We start from the raw sequence: 19,295 nt of genomic DNA, 5'->3' as shown, positions 1-19,295 counted from the left end.
CAAACTGAAGGGGAATTCAATTAAGAAAACCCGTTGGCTCCTTATTGACTTTAGTTAAGAAAATAAACCAAGGGAAAGTGTATTAAAATATGTCTGGACTGCTTAGTATGCTTTCATTTAAGCTTATGACAATCAAAATGGCAGAATTTAAATTCTTTACAATTAAGCTCTGCTTTCGAGCAGATTGGGTTCTCCGGGTTATTACCGTATGCATTGTTTTAATGTACACCCTACTCACACCTTCCCCCCTTCCCCCCAAATGCAACCTTGCAGTGAATCTGGGCATTATAAAGCAAGAGTACCATAGAGCAGTTGGAGAAGAAAAGGTATTTAAGGTTGTGAATTTAATTTCGTTCCTGGATTTTCATTTTCATTTATGGCACCCGTTGTGTTTGAGACCACGGACTAATTTATGGATTAGTTTTAAACCCCCAGTCTGTCACACTCAATGAACAATTCTAAGTTGGAGAGAATCCATATGAAAGGATTAGAATGTGCCACAGTGGAGCTTACACATGACTGTTTCAGCTAAACATTGCCCAGCTGCCTTGCATGCGGTTTTTTTGTTGTTGTTGTTTTTGGCTTGGGGTTTTTTTTTTTTTTTTGCTACTTGGTTAAATGGATGGTGTCTCCAATCTGACACATTGTCTGAGCCTTTTGATTTTGAAAATATCTGATACTGCCACTGTGAACTATAGGTGATGTTTAATTTATTCAAGGTAGGGTCCCATAAACGGTTTGTATGGCTGGGAGACTGAAAGTCGATATTCAGTGAAATGTTCATCTTTCAAATAGCAGTGCAGGCCCTGCCCTTGGATACCTTGTTTAATTATACTCATAAAACAGCTAGAGAGTGACTATGAAGACCATACACACTTACTGGGTTTGCAGGAACGTGGGATTGTTTTTTCTTGACCATATAAAATAAATGTACAATAAATTTCTCCCTCATTGTAATTAAAATTAAAATAGACAGTAGCTCAAAGAGGCTTTTTTAATTTCATAACCCTACACCACCGTAAGTCCAGCTCAACTTTCTGTGACCTATTTTTCTCCTAGGCCTAGCGCAAAGATTATTTTTTAAAGGCAGCCGCAGAATGAAGTTTGAAACAGCCTCTGTTAGGGCAATTAGGCACTCTCATTTTTCAAGTTAATTAGAGCCTACATTATCTTCTATTGGAAAGTTACTGTTTGCATTTTGCCTGTACACTTAGAATGTTATCAAACAATATAGTGACCCCACAAGTTGATTCACAGGGGTGGGCTAGCACATCTCTCCAGTCTCCTGATTAAGATACCTTAATAAATCCTACTTCACAGAGCCGCAGTCACTTCAGAGCCAGGGTGTCTGTGGTTTCTGCATGACGTCGTAATGCAATTATGAAGGAGAATTAGATTCTGTCACAGTGCTCTCCTACGGGGAGCACAAAGTCACTTCTAAAGATTTTTTTTTATCATTCTTTACTTGAAATAGCCTCTGTTCACATACCACACCAGATGCTCTTAGAGAAATGGAATCAGCGACTCCCCCGATCCACCCTCAATCTCCGTCTCAACTTTGTAGCCAAGCCTGTGCGTCTGCTGCCGTCTGCCACTCCATTGCTGATCCCTGGTTTTGCCATTCCCAGCTGCAGTAACTGTGTTGTTCGACTTGAACATGTGTTTGCTTTTCACTGTTTTAGAACCGTGTGTTTTCCTTCTCAACATCCCTTTCTCTTCCCTGTTGGGTGCAATTGATGGATTTCCCATCCCCAGAATGGGGAGGCAAGCTGCACTGTGAACCTCCCTTCATTTATTCTCTGGTACCCACAGGGCAGTGTACACCCAGCTTCTCTCAGTTTGATTTTGTCATAAAGCTGACAGGATGTTGTGATGTAGGCAGCCAGTAAATTGGGGAGTCGTCGGCTAATGCGAAGACATTATTTTTGAGGACCCTTAGATTTTACTCCAACCACTTCCTTTCATTTTATACTAATGATTTACCTGGTGAAAATAAAGCATATTAGAAGTGCTGCTACAAAACTAATGAGCCAAAATGTTTATTGTGATGTTTTAAATTAATTTTGGAAAGAAGCCAGTGTCTAGCCATAAACTATATTAACTTTCATGTAAGTGTTTCTGTACAAATGTGCATTTGATTTTGCCCCTGCAATTGAAAGCACCTCAAACTAACACTTGACTTGAACGTTTCAAGTAAGGAGACGTGTCAGACGTGTCACGAGCATCTGACGTAGAGATGTTGCATCTGAACAATTTTCGGTCTTGTTTTTTAACTGCTTTTTTATGCATACAGACTTGTAAGTAAGTATCGCGTTCCGGTGTGGTTTATTTTATGTTTTTCTTAACTTCGTCTGTTCTTCAGAAACTCAGCTATACGTTATATTAAGCTGTAGTGGCCTCTCGGACGTCTGGTTAATTCTGGCTCCTTAGAAGGGCTCTGATTGTTTGATGGTCTAGGGTTCTGAGGAAAGGGGAATTGAAGGGGAACACTGGTGTGAATTCATGTGTCATATTTATAAATCAGAAGCACCAGGCTCGTTGGACCAAAAATATAAATAAATAAAAGTTACATTTGGCATTCCGGTGCATTTAAACATTGCCTGTGTCAAGTCCAAAAGAGTTTTTTGGTGTCTCCAGAACTCATGAAAATAATTACCAGCTAAATAGCTGCATGATAAAAAAAAAAAGGACAGATAACTACTTGCAGTGTCAACCCAGAATCCCACTACAGCTCGACATGACCAGCTCAGGTGTGAGTGTCTCCACTCCTTTCTGGCCAGAAAGGATCGTGGAGGGAGACACCTTGAGAAGGTAGAACTGAAAATTAAAACCCGGCCAGATGGGTTGACATTGGAATGAAGTTGGCTAGAAGAGGGGTATTAAAACGACTCTGGGAAAGGAATGTTGCCGTGCATTTTGTTAGATATTTATCCCACTTCCCCTCTAGCCAAAAAGAAAAAGAAAATTTCTGGAGCCCCCTGAGGAATTTCCTGTGAAGAGGAGCCAATATAGCAGGCCTGGTTTTGAAGCCTGGTAGAAGGAGAAAACTTGAACGGCATTAGAAATAGAAGAAGAGACAAACCACGGTTTCTTCCATAACAAGTGCATCTGGCAGTGAAAAAACCTCACGTGCCATCTCCTGATTCACCCTGAAGGCAGGACTCCTGGCAGCTCACAACAGTGAATGTGGTTCTGGATCGTGAGCAAAGGGACGGCTGGATGCTTTAATTTTTGGAGTGTCGCATGATGAGAAGTGGCATTTGGCAAATTATGTGGACCTGGGTGTTTTCCATGCAAGACTTCTTGCCCTTAGATTGTAACATAGTAAGATCCGCAGAGTGGAGGATGGCTGAGTGGTGAGTATGAGTGCGTGTGTGTGTGTGTATGTGTGTGTGTGTGTGTATAGAAACTAATCTGAAAAGCTTTAACATGTTCATTCCCCTGGCCTCCCAGTTAATTGAACTTTCCAGCTGAACCCTGCTGAAATAACACACTGGATGGAAAACTTGAACCCATATATTCATCTACAGGCATCTGCGCATGAGCCATAAAAGGATCCTAAATGTGCAATTGATTCAGCGACGCCTGATTGGCAGTCATAAAGCCTGAGTGCCTGGGTGGGTTGGGTTAAAACAAAGGCAATGTTTGAATGTATGAATCTGTTGTTCAGCCAGCCTTCTGACTGAGCTTTTCTGTCACAGTCCTGAGCCTTGATGCGTTCAGAGCCATCTACCAGTCACTGAGTTTGCACTGGTGTTTCTCATCACTTTGCATGTTCCCCTGACTATTGACTAGCAAGTAGATGTATCCTGGCAAGACCCCCAGAACCAAAGAATCTACTGTTTTCCTCACTGGCTCGCAGCTTTGAGCTGAAGGCATGTCTTAAAACAGTGCAACTCACTTCAAATGCTTTTGGCTTTTCATTTATTATTGCTTGTCACGCGATGTTCTTTGAAAGCTTGCTCATATATTATCTGTTCCATTTTTTTCCATTTTCCCTTTTTTTGCATGCCGTTCCTCCTGTTTCTTCCCTTCCTCCAATCCTCTGTTCCCGTCTGTAGACACCACGGCGACGACAGAACCAGCAGTCCACGGTTGGTACCACATTACTGTTTATCTACCTTCTCAGCACTGCTGAGCGGCAAGGCAAGCCTGGGAAAAAGAGAAATGTAGTCTTCAAGGGAAACTGTGTTCCTAGTAGACTGACCTCATAAATATACTCTAATTTGTGAGGCTTGAAAGGATGTTGAGTCTTGTCATTTCTGTTGTGAGTTCAGTGTTCAATGGTTGCAATCTGAGGCGAGGCCTCCCTGTCGGCTGGCTGGGCTGCAGGAGTTTTAGCTGCATGTAGCCCTTAATTCTATAATGCCGCCAGACATTGAAATATAAGGGACTCCAAAAAAACCTAATATTTGCCTAAAAATCATAGAATCTGAATTAAAGGCCCAGTTGCTTTCTTCGTTCATAGGCTAGAATCGTAGGTACATTTTGAAGAAGAGTCATTTATGTCATTTAGTAGTCGAGACTGAAGGACAGGTCAGGGCGGAAGATTCCTGTTTAAGCTCATGACATAGGGATGAGGAAGAACATTGTTCTTCTTTAATTATCATATTTACCTCCACGGCCTCTTGCAGGTTCACCCTTAATCTCCATGTGTGCATAAAAGTTTATGCTACCATTTGGCAGGAAACATCTCCAAACAAGAATGATACCATATGTACATTTCAACAGCATTAACTGGGACTTAAAAAAAATCATTTGTGTGTGGGTACCTTGTAGGCAAAATATTAAAAAAAAAAAAAACTCACGATGTTAGCCAAAAGCTGATAAAAACCGAGTAAATAAAGCTCAGCAGGGGGCATCAGGAAATCCTTTTCCGAAGTTCTCCACTGAATTCCTAGGTTGGAATAGGTCCATTCATTTTTCTATATGTCTCCAATCAGAAAATGAGAATCATGTTTCACCTGTATATTACTTTATTACTTAGCTCACATCTCACCCTGGTGATATTGTGCTTTGGAGAAAGATATGTTAGTTAAAAATGGGCTGAAGTTTAATAACTGAATTCAAGGGAATTATTTGGTAAAGGGCCTACTTATATCGCTTTGCACATTGTGCAGGATTGAAATCTATCAGTTAAATGACAAGAGGTGATCAGCCAACCCTATGGTGTTCATTCAACTTTTAGCACGATTGACCTTAAACAGACCTGCATTTGAGGACTTAACCAGTTAGGAATCTCTGATCAAAACCTATGCTGTGTGAGCTGTCCTTGAAGGTCAGGCCTTTATGCTTGGCTGACCACCCCCATATTTGGACTTTCTGATGAGAAATTCTGAGAAAGCAAAACAAACTTGGGTATGGGGCAGTATCCCTCCCCACCCTAACCCACCTCCGCCTGCCCTCCCTGACACTGGCACAAAGGGAAAAGTTCATAAAATTAGTTAAAGGGCCGGATACACCAACAATCATGAGAAATCAATTAGGTAAAAGACTTGCACTTTCCAAGGTAATGCCCCATGGTGCTAACTACATCTCAGACACTGCACTCCATTAAGCTCAGTTACTTGTAGGTTTCATCATTAATTGAGCACTTCCTGACTTTTATCGATTATTCTCAGAGTTTTAAGGCTATTTTAATGTAGTTCAAGAGATTTTTGTTCTATTCTTTTTAAGATGCTTTAAGTTCTGAGCTTTCTATAATTAACTCCAGGGTCAAATGTAATCATAAGATTCCTGAATTCTGTGAGATCTTTGAAGAGATACTGATCATTTATCTCAAGACTCCAGATTTCTGTTTTCTAGGTCCCTTCAGTAACATTTGTGTAGTTATATGACTCTAATAGTTGTAGGTCTTGGAGTTGGGTGGGGTATTCAAGGTAAAAAATATGTCCCCTGAGCTGAAAAATGAGACATTAATTTAGGGGCCAGTCCTGATCTTAGGATACTGGCATTTGAACATGTATTTCTCTATGGAGAAAGAAAGTGAAGGTGATCTCTTTTTCTGGTATAATAAAGAGACACTTGGAATAGGACTCTAGTATTTGTGTGACAGGAAACAGAGATGCCTGTGTACTGTGAGAAACAACCACTGTCTTACTAGTTCAGGGATAGTGTTCAAGCCAGCAATGATGTCTCATTAGGATGTTATTGACCAGCAGTGAATGAGAAGTATACCTACAGCCAAGAAATTTGGGGAGAAAAAAGGGAAGTAAGAATAGTATAATATATATGTGTGTGTGTGTGTGTGTGTGTATAATATATATGATCATCATATATAATATATGATTCCTTAGCAGGTAGAGAGAAGTGATAACCCAGGTTGATTCCTATAAAATGCATTTATAAATACATGCTCCAACTTGTCTAAAGCCCTCACAGCATCCTCCCAAAGGGATCTGACCCCTCTTTTCAACAGCATACTCTCCAGCCCACAGCAAAAAGCTTTAATGAAAGCCAAAGTAAATCTAGAATTTTACTTAACAGGGGGAGAAAGTCTTCCAGCTCAGTTGTCAGGATAGAAAAGGCAATAGAATATGATTGGAGTTACAAAGCAGGGGACCACATTTCCAAGGAGATGAGGATATAGAACTGACTTTATTCAAGTGACTTATGGGTAAAACCCAGCTTCTTCCATATAACAACCACGTGACTTAGATTCATTTGAGAATAATCTTGAGATGCTCATGTTGGAGATCTGGGCCTAGAAAGATGTTGTGGTTTGATAACTTGGCAACTTAAATGACAAGACGTACTGGGTCAGCCAGTTGTGACCATTGTACTGGTCTTAAAAGTTTTCATACTGGATTTCTTTCCATACTTCTCTTTTCTTTTCTAAAAAGGAAAAAAAAATAATTTTACAAAATGTTTTCCCTTTGAAGACTCATTAAAATATTTTATTCAAGCTTGTGTTGCTAGAGTATGTATGAAGTATATCAGTTGTTTATTTATGTATGTTGACCTTTTGTCCTTACCAATATCTGATTAGAATAAGCATGTATTGGAAGGTTAGAAGTGCATGGGCATGATTCAAAAGCAAACGGATTTTCTCCAAAAAGAAACCAGACAACAGTCAGCCACAATGTGTCTTTAAGGATATAATAGACAGTACAGTAAAGATAAATGTGAGTGTAAGAGTGGGATTCCTAGACTAGGGTGACGGAAGGGATCTTTGAAGAAAGATCTTGAGCATTTGTGTTTTGGGAGCTCATCCTTAAGGGATCTTTGAAGAAAGATCTTGAGCATTTGTATTTTTGGAGCTCATCCTTAAGGCCTGGACAGGAAGAATCCTGTGTTATGTGTGCATGTTGAGCAATGCAAAAAACACTCTGCCAAATCCTGGTACCACATGGTCTGAAATTTATGGCAGAAATGCATGAGTGACGTTAAGCACGGATGGTGTATTTGTTCCTATGATTATTGATGTGTGGGTGCGTGTGATGGTTTTTATTTGTTCCAATGTGGGGCGCTTCTCTGTAAGTGTCTTGTGCCTTGTTCTTTTTCTGCCCTGTATGTCCCCTCTCCCTTCCCCCACCCACCTCCCTCCTGTGAGGTTTTGGGTGACAGCATGCCCATGGTCTGGAATAGTGCTTGTGCTTTTGCTGCACTGTAGTCAGCTGGCTTCCTCTGGGTTTGGGGTTCTCTCTCTTTCTCTTTCTCTCTCTCTCTCTCTCTCTCTGTCTTTCTCTTTCTCTGTCTCTCCCCCGCTCCGCCCCACCGCTATTTCATTATTTTCAAGTCTACCTGTCCTTTTGCTTTCTACCTCTTGGTACATTAGAAGCTGATGATCTCATGAATTTATAATCCCAAATGAGTTATTAACTAGTTTTTAATTTAGTACGCAATTGTAGTGAGACAAACTGGGAACCCCTCTGACATAATTTTTCACTTTCAATTTTGGTTTCAAAATGTTTGGCCTGTGCTAGATACATGCTTATCCCCTAGACCTCTGCCCTTAGGCAACTACCCCATGGGTAGTTACTTACTTTATAAGTCGTGCAAGCCGTGATGGAATTCTAAAAGCACGTGAAATTTCTTATCTTTCTATTCAATTGTGGGGAAATTCTGAAGCCCATTTTAAAGAAAAATAGCCAGCAGTGCGCATTATTACAACCTCTATGTCCACCATCTGTGTATGCACCCCTCTGCACATCTCTCTGTATGAGTACACAACAATGGCATTCGAAGGCTGTCATTCAGTCAAGGGACTCTGCAGACATTGTATGTTCTACTCAAGAACAAAGCTAAAGAGGTTTACGAATGGCTGCAGGACCTGAAGATTGTGTTTCAGCCTTGATATGCAGTTTGGAAACAATGTGCTACTGTTTAACGGCGTGAACCAAATTTCTGCTAATGGGACGAAGGGAGAAACTCTCCACAAAAGCTGACAAAGCAGGAAGAACAGGATGACTGACTGAGCATTTAGATTAAAACTGCCGGGGCATCTGAACTCTTATGGCTGGTGATGGAAGTAACAGATTCCATAATATGGCCAAGTGATCAGACATATGCTGCTTAGGTAAGAGAGTGACCATCGCCTATTTTTTCGTAATGGGAATGATACTAGGGCCAGTGGGAAGTTTTTGTTTCCTAGAGGTTTTATTTGATCATTCTGTTTTAAAATTTTCAGGAAAAAAAAATGGAAACCCTGATGAATTGAGCCCCAAGCATTTAGATTTTACTTGACCTTGACTTTGAATTTAACTAACTCTAGGATTTCTGGCTGTTTCTAATTTTTGAGGTTTTCCTTAACCTGGTTTAAAATTGCTACGCCATACATACCATTTTTAGAAGCCAGCGATTTCTGCTGGAAAGGAGAAGTAATAATACCAATGGCAGAAGCACTGTCTGAGGAGGCTTAGGGCGCACGCAGCACGTGATGGATAGCATGACGAAGGAGGAAAAATCACGTCTGCGGAAGAGACAATTCTCGTGCGTGTATTAAATTATCATGTTTGCACCTTAGGATTTTATTAATTGCTCAAAAGAAAATCCCATATGGACCAAAAGTAAACTTTCATTTGCTTAACAAAGTTTAAAGAAACGTGTTGAATACATTTTAATTGAAGTGACCAGGAAGGGCTTGAGCGGATGATATGAAAAGTTCAAGAGAAAAACCCAGAAGTAATTTCCCACTTATTGTTAAATGGTGGAGTTTCCTTCTGAAGACTATTCTCTGCCTCACAAGATGCATCCTTCTCTTTTTCTTTGAGAAAAATGAGAGCTGTATAATTTTTATCACGAAAGAAAACTACCTAAGTCAAAGCAATTTGGGGAGGTAAATTTTGCTTGTACACTCAGTGCTTCAGTAAACTCTTCCTAATTATATTTATTTTGCAATTATCCAACTATGGCGGAGCACTACAGTTTCATAAAATACAATAGTAGTGCAAAAACAAATTTAATGCCACTAACCTAGATGGCTTCCCACTTTCAGATATAATCTGAGCTGTAGATTCCAGATGATTTGGTATATTTTAAAGTTTATGCCATTAACAATGACAGTTTCATCTTTAATGAGGTGTGTATAAACTGTCTGTCGCTTTTTAATGGGAAACTTTGCATATCAATGATATTTCATAAACATATTTGTCTTTATTTTTTAAAATTAGCTTTCTAATGCCCTCCCCAGGGAAACAAGCCTTCAGCAGTAAAGCTGCCTACTTGAAACATCCTCGTTTATTATGGTTCAGTGGGTGCCAAGCATGTATGTAGCATGCTTTGATATTCATTGGGCCACGTAGAAGTGAGGGATTAGCCTCCTGAGAACTGCAAATTCATAATTAACTACAGAGGAGAACTTTATGTTGCCCATTTATAACAATTATTCAAATAATTGTATTCATCAGTCTTTATACAATGAATAAAGCCAATTAGAAATAGGAACACTTTCAACCAATCAGATTTCAGAGCCAATGGATAACATCCCTGCTCAGTTGCCTCTATAATTTATTGCATTACTCATTGCTTTCCCATAGTTGCCTAAATCCATAGTTTCGGAACATCCATGGACTTCAAATCATCCCATTTTTAATTGGCACGTGCCATTGAATATTGGCAAGGGTCATGATGGAAATTCTTCAAGAGCTGGTATGACGCTTTCTTTCACAGCACCAACCTAGCTATCAGTATTCATTTGGCTTCTTTATAAAACAACTTAACAAAATCCAAGCTTTTACTGTCCATTTCTACATGAAGTGTTTCTGTTGATTTGGGAGCTTCTGAATAGTGTGGTCAGTTTGACATTGCTTGTTTCCAGAGTGTTTGTTTTAGTTGGTAGTTCACTAAGCATTACTCCCAAATCATTAATTCAGCAAATACTTACTGAGCTTATATTTTGCGCTTGGCTATAAGAGAAGGAAAAGATGAACAGAGAAACAAGGCATGCCCCTCATTCCTGTTTAATAGGTCCGCAAGGGTCTTCAAAAGTGACAAATCTCATCAGAGAAGGATTAACCAATTGTTGTGCAAATGAGAAGACCTGGAGGTCTGCACAAACCAGACACGACTTTGTGGTGTTTTTAACTTCATTAAAGGAGCAGCCTGCAAATAAATACAGGAGGAGGAAAGGGAGGCCATCTCCTAACTGAGCCCCCCATGGTTTATCTGCTTTCCCCTTCACCTCTTTTCCTTCCAGGCAGAGCTAGCGGAGAGCCATCCCAGCTGGCCAACATTGGTGCTAACTCGGATACAGGCATTTCAAGCTCCACTTGATTATCTCCTGACCTAACTGCTTTTTCAGCTTTGAGGGTTTCATTTTTTCAGGAATACCACTGATTTTTGAAAAAAAAAAAATCATTTTGCAAATCAGATTTTCTGATTAAGGCAAACTGCAGTTAGCAGATGCCATACCATTTTGAAATAGATGATCCAAGATCATCATCAGTTGATAATGAACTGTGTTTGTCACTCTTGCCCAAGGATTTCAATTTACAGTAAGATGTGAACTAAAACTTACATACATCAGTATGTAACACCTAAATATATTTGTATTTAAGAGATCTATCAGAACATCAATAGCTAACAATCAGGCTTTATTTTTTTTCTTTCTGCATGCTGTTATGAATGAGTGATTTGAAACATTCACCTTCATGTTTCATGTGCTTTGAAAGTGGAGACTGAGGAATCTTTCTGCCTCAACTGTGTATCTATAACAAAATGAAATGATTGGAGAAATGTACTTATGGATTAATACATTCAAGCTATCCATAAAAGAGAGAGAGATGGCAAGAGATTTGGCTCATGTTTTTTTTTAAGAAATTCATCCTCAGTTCTTAAGTGTTTTGTTTATGTCCCTTGAGGAATGAAAAGAAAAACCATTTGTTTTTACTTGTAAGGCCTTACTCAGTTGCCCAATTCCGCAGAAGAACTGGACAGTGAGGACCTCTCAGGTAAGGGCTAGTCATTAGGTAAAAGGCTCTGCAGTGTCCAACCTGTGGGCCCTCCATCCACTTCCACAACATGGCCATTTGAGCAGTCAATTCGCAATTGTGGATTTTAAGACTAAAGAAAAAAACAGATTTTTATTAACATATTAACACTTTCTTCCTCCCCCCACCTCTCTTCCCTGTGTATTTTCAGATTGTATATTGTGTGTATATTTCAGATTGGGGCTGGCTGCTGTAAAGACCTCCAGGTCAATAATGACCTCCAGGTCCAATCGTCTTTGGGATTGCACCAAAGCCACTCTGTTCAGTGGCTTAAAATAATTTTTATATTCTAGGCATATAATGGTTCATGAGAAATTTGTTTTATTTCAAAGCTATTTAAGGATGTTGGATTATGAGACAAGATCTTTATTTAAAACAAAAAACCCCTCATATTGACCATTTCCTTCTGTGGAATAGACTAGAAAAGCCAGGTCATAGTTAATCTTAGAAGGAGGGGGAGGGGAAGGGAAGGAAGGAAGTGGGGGGGCAATTGTTTTGTCACACACCATGATGCAAACTAATTATCCACCTCAGACCTTTTTCACAGCACACTGAGCTCTTGCAAAAGTAGGTTTCATGCTTGATTCCAGGATTTAGGTGTTACTAATCCAAAATAAGAAGCATATCCTAAAAAGGAGGGAAAGGAGATTTAAAATGGTCAGAGCTAAACGATTATATGAGCTCCCATGATATTGTGGGACTTCAGTGCCAACTAGCTGCAGCTTTTGAAACATTTTGATCAGTTGCTTCTTAATAAGTCAATAAGGAAGGGCCCTTCCTCAGCAGGAGAAACCAAGGCAGAGGACTGTAGATGCTGACTCCAGCCTTTTGGAAACAAGGGTTCCATGTTGCCCTTCTTGAAGAGATTTCACTGCAGCTCCCTTGAATAGCTGGTTGCTAAGGTGCAGCTGTAACTACAGGTCTTACTTACCCAGTGAGAGAATAAGATGGTACCACTATCTTTCACAAGCGATAGATTTATTGCCTCCTCTGTGCTTCTGTCAAACCTCAGGGATGCCTTTATTTTTCTGCTATGTAGCATGTCCCAGTTTGAACTTGGCTGATGGGATTTTCCCACAGAGTGGAAGCTCCAGGAGGCCATATTGGTTTTGTTCACTGCTGTACACCTGTCGTATCATAAGCACGCAGTTGATACTTGTTGGACGAATAAATGAATTCCAAATCCCAAGTAGTTCAGATAGATAAATAAGTAGAAGATTAGAAACATAGCCGCCCATCAAAGCAGTGTTTTATTTTTGCCTCTTGTTTGTGGTATATTTAGAGAAGTTTCAAAAACGTTAGCTTGATTTTTTTTAGAAATAAGAGCAAATGAGTCCTTCTCCCTGCTTAGAATATCATGCTGAGTGTAAGAAGACTGACTCCTCAGTTCCGATCCTGACCCTAAATAAAACAGCCTTCTGACACAGTGGCAATTGTATCTTCTCAGGATCCTAACAAGGGACCAAGTTCTCCTTGGCCCTGATCCCTCTCAGCATATCAGCCAGACAAGGATCGCTCAGATATGCAGCAGTCATTGTTCTCCTCTTTAGGAAAATGGGACTAAATCAGCCCTTATCCCTTCCCCGAGCATCACCAATTAAGGAATACCCCAGGTCCCTCGGCTATGCACCAAGTCAGAGGCAGCCTTGCTGCAGCTCTATCAATCACCCCTGAGTCTGGAGTGATAAACCGACAACTGTTTGTGTTCATAATAATTTGGTTAAATTAATAATTACGTTGTCCCCCTCCCCTCCCCCATCCAGGAACGCTGCAGTTGTATATTGCGAGGGAGGCATAAGTCAAGTAGAACCCTGATGATCTGTCAGGCTGGGGCCGGGCTGCCTTTGCATCTGGTTTGATGAACTAATCAAAAACTGATTAGCACCTTTGTTCAAAGGGGATGCTGATTAATCAATTACTATTGATTGTGAGCATGGCTTCACTCGGCAGCAGAGAGACATCTGAAGGGGAAAAAAAAACACCCGATAAAAATTGAGCAGCTGTCATAGTGTTTAAATTTATTAAAACAAAATACATTATTTTTTATGAAGCTGTCTTGAAATGGGTCACTGAAGGAGAGCATATTGATTGAGAAAGGATGAACTTCTTAAATTTCTGTAGCCTAGAGACTGAATTCAATTATAATACAAGACAAACAGGTTAACACCCGTCTTAAGCAGTCCATCAATAAATTAGAGGAGGTGTTGTCCATTTAATGCTAAACTGTGGTAATGAATAATATTACCGTCCATTCCCTGCTCCATCTGGGTAGAAATTTCATTCTTTCCTTATTACGGATAAATGTTATATCCTGCGTTTCCTTCACAATAATGATGGTCTGTCTTCTGCTGGCCCCTTGCCCCCCTTCCTCCCCCATACACCACTGCCACCTCAGCTAATGACGGCTTCCTAAGCACCATATGGTGCCCCAGCCTCACCCAGCAAAGCAAGTTGCCCAGCTGATCCTCCTCTTTAATCTGCATTAAAGAATTATGCTTGTGTGTAGTTCAGTGATTTAATTATTGGAGGACCTGGGGAGCTTCTCCAGTTATACTTTGAACCCTTTCATTGACTTCTTGGGTGTGAACTTTATTGATGACAATCCACAAGAGTTTTGCGTTGCTTTATCAATTATATCTCCTATTTCCCGGTGACAGCTGGTGGTTATTGCCACCCATGTGGAATAGAATAGCTTCAAGCCTATTTATCCTTTTATTTTACTTTAAAACTTTAAACAAATGCCTCCCTCCCTTCAGCAATGGAAGGTCCTTCGGGGACTGTTTAGTGGAGTGTGGTGGTAAATATGCCACGTGCCAGGGAATGGCCCTCCGGCACAATCAGAGCAATCCATCAGGCTTCTGCTTTTGAAGCAAAGGCACCAACAAGAAATTTCAGAGCTCTCGTGCTTCTCAGAGAGAGACACGTTTTCAACTCTGGCCCTACATACAAGAAAGTGATCTGGAAAAATCAACATCTCCCTTACAGTCCATGGAAAAGTATGGATGGAAGGCAGATTCTAAGTGGCTTTGATAATCCATGCCAGGTGTTAAGGAAGAATCTAGGTGAGCCGGCTATAGTCCCTTAAATGGATTACAGAGGAAACATGGCCTCAAAATATGGTCTAGATATAGTTCATGGCAGCACTTAAAGGCCATCAGATCCAGATGATCAGTTCTGGGGTGGAATATAAGACCATCTGGCTGTTGTGAGTGTCCGCAAAGTCTGGCTGAACTTGCTTGAAATGTGTGTAAGAAACTGTCAATAGACGTAGCATTTGGGGAGACTCTTTCCTTACTGGCTCCCACGTAAAGTGTGGCCCAGACTTGGCAAAGAGGCAATTGCATTTTTTTGTTAGGCTAGTAATAATAATGATGATGATAAAGAAAAACATCAAAAACCAGCTGGACTATGTAGACAAATTCAAGATCTGGCCCCTAAATCACAGGTGAGTTCTTATTTAGCTTGTATTTGTATAGTATTTGACCGCTCAGGAAGCTTATGCACACATATGATCTCATTTGATCTGCATTCATTCAACAATTGTTTGAGCTCCTCCTGTGTGCTAGTCTCTGGCCTGGGCACCAGGGTTGCAGCAGTGAACAAGACCAACCAGGGGCTGGAGCTGCCCCAGATTTCACATGCCAGGATCCTGCCCTCATACAGTTACATTCTAGTCAGGGAGACAAGCTCAAAACACAAGATAATGTCAGACTAATGCTGTGGGAGAAAATAAACCTGGGTAAAGTGAAAGTGAGTGACTGGGGCTGGGGAGAGGTGGAGGATAGCTTAGAAATGCTCACCAGGGGAGGCCACTGGGACAGGAAGACCAAGAGATGAGCATGAGCCAGCCATGGGAGGATTGTCATGAAAATCCTGGGAGATGGTTAAGGAAGGGGTTGTTTACAAATGAGGAAACTGTGGCTCCAGAGGTTAAATAATTTACTCAAGAGACAGAATCAGAATTTAAACATATGGGTCTTCCTGGCTCTTCGGGAAACAGAGACTTAGGGTTTTTTTTGTTTTCGTTTTTGTTTTTTGGGTTTTTTTGTTTGTTTGTTTGTTTTTGGTACGCGGGCCTCTCACTGTTGTGGCCTCTCCCGTTGCAGAGCACAGGCTCCGGACGCGCAGGCTCAGCAGCCATGGCTCACGGGCCCAGCCGCTCTGCGGCATGTGGGATCTTCCCAGACCGGGGCACGAACCCGTGTCCCTTGGATCGGCAGGTGGACTCTCAACCACTGCGCCACCAGGGAAGCCCGAGACTTAGGTTTAAAGTGGTTATCCTTCCTCTGTGAAATCCACACTTCCTTTGCTCTGGTATCTTCTTGGGAATTCTTTCCCTCTTGGACCCTTTTCGATTCAGACGGTGCATCCAAGGAATGAAGCAGGGAAAGTTGGGCTCTCCAGAGCCCATCAGGTATAGAGCCACGTGCTGACGACCGGGAAAGATCTCTTCCAGCATTGAATCACGCTCTTTCCCATTCAAAGGGGACCTTAAACTCTGCTCAGATGTTTTCAGTGCCATTGTCCCATTGATCTCCTACATTATGGGATGGATTTCCCACTGAGACGGTCCTAAATGCCATGGGAATGTGTTGAGTTGCAGAAGGTTAAATCATGTAGATTACCTTATTTTAAAATTCCTCTTAGTACAAGGCAATAGACTGACAAATCATATTGGGTCCGTGCCAGCTTGGCCATGACTTTACCACCATGATGTAAGTTTGAATTTCATGGTATCGCTGATCTTCCCATAATCCAACATGCTGTTGTTTCCCCCATGGGGAGGAAGGAGACCATCAAATAGGAAATGTTCCTCCAAATTAAAGAGTTGGCAGGCTACAACACAAAATATGAATTCCAGTTCTACAGGTTGGACACTGCTTTGGGGTGACTTCACCATATTCATTAATCCATCCTCACACCCCCAAATGCCTGAGGTCCACTGAAGCATCTTTCTCCAGAGAGAGATTCTAGTGGGAAATGTATGTTTAGAAATACTTTTACAACCCTGTTCTCTTTAGCAGATGTATACTCCTTTAAGGAAAACTCCAGTCTCATCCTCAGTTGCTTAAAATGGAAAAGGCAATCACACATCTAAGTCCTTATTGTTAGATGAATAGAGAGGACTCAGGAGTGTGCCTTGTGGTCTCTTGGGTGATGCTTAATGTCTTTGGGAGGATTTGCATCCTGTTGCATCAAGTCATTTCCACTGTTGGTTACATTAACAAAATCAAGTTACTTGAGAAGAGAGAAAAATCAACATAAAAAAAAAATCTTGTTCTCATGTTTAGCTGACAACAAGAACTTAATATCCTGGTACTTAAATGGTACACTTGAGTGATAACTTGGACTGGGTAGCCTTCAGCTGCCAGGCCCACAGCCTTGACCACCACCCAGGACCACCAGTCACACTGTGTGCCATTCTACATAAATGAAAAGAAGGGGTTTGGTGACTGCAACTCAGCTAGTGTCTATGGGGCATCTTACCCTCTGAGAACAATGCTGAGTGTGCAGCACGACCCTTACCCCAAAGAACTAATAAGTATTTGCCTGGAATCAGTGATTAGAACTGGAATAAAGCCCTCTGTAGGCTTTATTACAGCAGATTTCAATTTGGCAAACGCTTACTGAGTGCCTATGATATGCCAGGCCCTGGCCCAGAGAGGGCCCTTCATATTCAGCGACACACTGGCCTCTCAGAACACCCCTGGGAATTGTATGATGGTGCTCCGTGGCTCAGAGTAGCTGGTGGACCTGCCTGAAGTCTCACAGAAAAGCAGTGAGGCCCAGCTTCTAGGCCAGATCTGTGGGCAAGTCCAGCGCACTTTCCAGCGGGCCGTACAGGATGTGAGATCCTAACTCTTCTTGCATCTCCTGTTCGGGCCTGTTTCTGGAGGATAACATAGGCAGTAACCGCCTAAGAGCCCCAGGTCCTGATCAGCGTACAGCCAGAGCCCATGTGTGGTAAATCTGATTTCAGTGAATGCCTGCGGAGCTCTGGGTGGCAGGATGATGATGATGATGATGACTGCAGTTTTCCTTTAAGTAGCTTAACATAGTTCCTTTGAAACGATAGCATAGCTGCAGTTACGTTGCTAGAATGAGATGCAGCCAAGGGGTAGTCCTAGATGCCTGGGATGCTGTATGAGAACCTTCATGATTTTTCTTGCCTTACATTTATTCCTTCCCTTCCACTTTCTCAGAAGACAGAAAAGAAATGTTATGCTGCACGGAGGCTAGTGTGCTCCAATATATATTAACATCTTAATGGGAAAGCTGTGCATGTACTGTATACATTTACTACTCTCTGACAAGAGGGAATTAAATGTCAGAAGGATTTGTAGCATCTATAATTGAATTGCTGCTGAGAAAAGCAAATCTTAAAGAAGAATAACATATTAGGATTAGCAAATAATGTGGCGTTTTGTCAGCGCGTGCCATGCAGTTTGTTCCCCTTCAGTAATAAAGTTGTGCTTTTTAAAATGCACACTTATTTTTGTTGCCTTGGCGGGAGCTGCAATAGGTGATGAGAATGAGAAGCTGCGGTTTTCAGATGGTGCCAGGTTTGGGGCTTGGTTTTGTTTTGTCTTTGAGGTCAGATTTTGGTTTTGTCTCAGATATGGAAAATCCACTGTCAGGCTTTTTCTTTCTTTCTAGTAAGAAGTAACAAATGACATCATAGTCATTAAGCTTCCTATGCAATAGACTAATCCCTACAGCCCTAGGAAGCAGGGGGCAGCGATTCCACCATCAACACCGCTTCTCGAAGTTTCTAATTAAATTGACTTGTCTAGCCAGACCTCAGCCCAGGAAAAAGACTGAAACTAAAGCAAGTGACAGAACTGCTGTGAAAAGTCAACAGTTTCACTTTTTTCCCAGCTGTTCATCGATAGAGAAACTACGGAAGGTTGAACATATGAATTGTCCAATAAATAGAGGTAGGAAGACCCATCTCCTTAGAACCTCCCCTATGTTTTAGGTATTAATTTTAAAGATGAGACCTCAGGTAGTTTATAACCTTTGTTTAAAAATAGTATGTGCGTTTAAGGGGAGTGTCTAGCTCTCCCCAAGTTTTTAAGTGTGCTTTCTAGCCCAGGCCAAGGGTGGGTTGAAAGGTGAAGGAAGGCTAAGGCAGGGTGGTCCTCCCGCCCTCTGCCGTGTGCCTGAACCGTATTACTGTATCACACTTCAGCTTCTCCGAGGTGGCAATCTTAGTGTCCGCCTGGGCTGAAGGTAGGCCGGCTGCAGATGCAGCGGGCAGTCTGCTCAGCAGCCCCTCTGCCAACGTCGCTGTCTGCCAGGAGCTTGTCTAGGACATCCTGGCCATTCCCTGGGTATCCACGGATCTCTGCCTCGGGCAGCACAGCCTCCCAGGCTTTTCACAGATCCATGATTAAGGCATTCACATGGCAGTTTATGTCAGGCACCCTGTGCCAGGTGGTAAAGTAGCCATAGCAACCGGGATCTGTTAGGCAGCGTGACTGCAGAGCCCCTGCACTCAGTCATTTGAGGAGTAAGAACAAGTAGAGAAAAGGAAGCCCCTGCAGGGAGGGGAAGGAGGCTGAAGTTCCACTAGCAGTCACTTTTCTTGTCAGGCCCTAAGGAACGAGTGTCTTTAGAGCTCCCGCTTGCATATGGCCCACGAGGAAAGGATCAAGCCAGGCCCCCTGGCCCAAAGTAAAGAAAACTGAGCAGATTGGGGCATCACTCTTGGGAGAGTCTTTGAATTTTTTTTGTCCTGGCAGTTTCTAAGATGCTAATGGGAACCCCATGTGGTTGAAGCTGTGACCCAAGCAGTGGTAGCCAACTTAGCATTCTGCAAGCAGCTCGTAAACCCTCACCTGGAGCCAAGTTGTTCCAGCTTTT

The 19,295-nt window shown here is 41.7% G+C and overlaps 1 protein-coding gene across 9 annotated transcripts in view; it reads left to right on the top strand.

Moving 5' to 3' along the window:
- Window positions 1–19,295, top strand: part of CADM1 (cell adhesion molecule 1) — a 344,187-nt gene that overhangs the window by 315,737 nt on the left and 9,155 nt on the right. For 2 of the 9 annotated variants that reach the window (XM_060104644.1, XM_060104639.1), the window contains 2 exons: window positions 4,062–4,094; window positions 11,337–11,390. The exons of 2 other annotated variants lie outside the window; for them this stretch is intronic. In XM_060104644.1, the coding sequence (XP_059960627.1) occupies window positions 4,062–4,094; window positions 11,337–11,390 (87 nt within the window). Of the gene's footprint in view, window positions 1–1,474; window positions 1,753–2,947; window positions 2,998–4,061; window positions 4,095–11,336; window positions 11,391–19,295 lie in introns of those variants that run through there. 5 more of the 9 variants (XM_060104645.1, XM_060104641.1, XM_060104640.1 and 2 more) reach the window with 4 other exon arrangements.

This window comes from Mesoplodon densirostris, chromosome 7 (assembly GCF_025265405.1).
Source record: "Mesoplodon densirostris isolate mMesDen1 chromosome 7, mMesDen1 primary haplotype, whole genome shotgun sequence".
NCBI lineage: Eukaryota > Metazoa > Chordata > Mammalia > Artiodactyla > Ziphiidae > Mesoplodon > Mesoplodon densirostris.
This window is presented reverse-complemented; position numbering and strand designations above follow the sequence as displayed.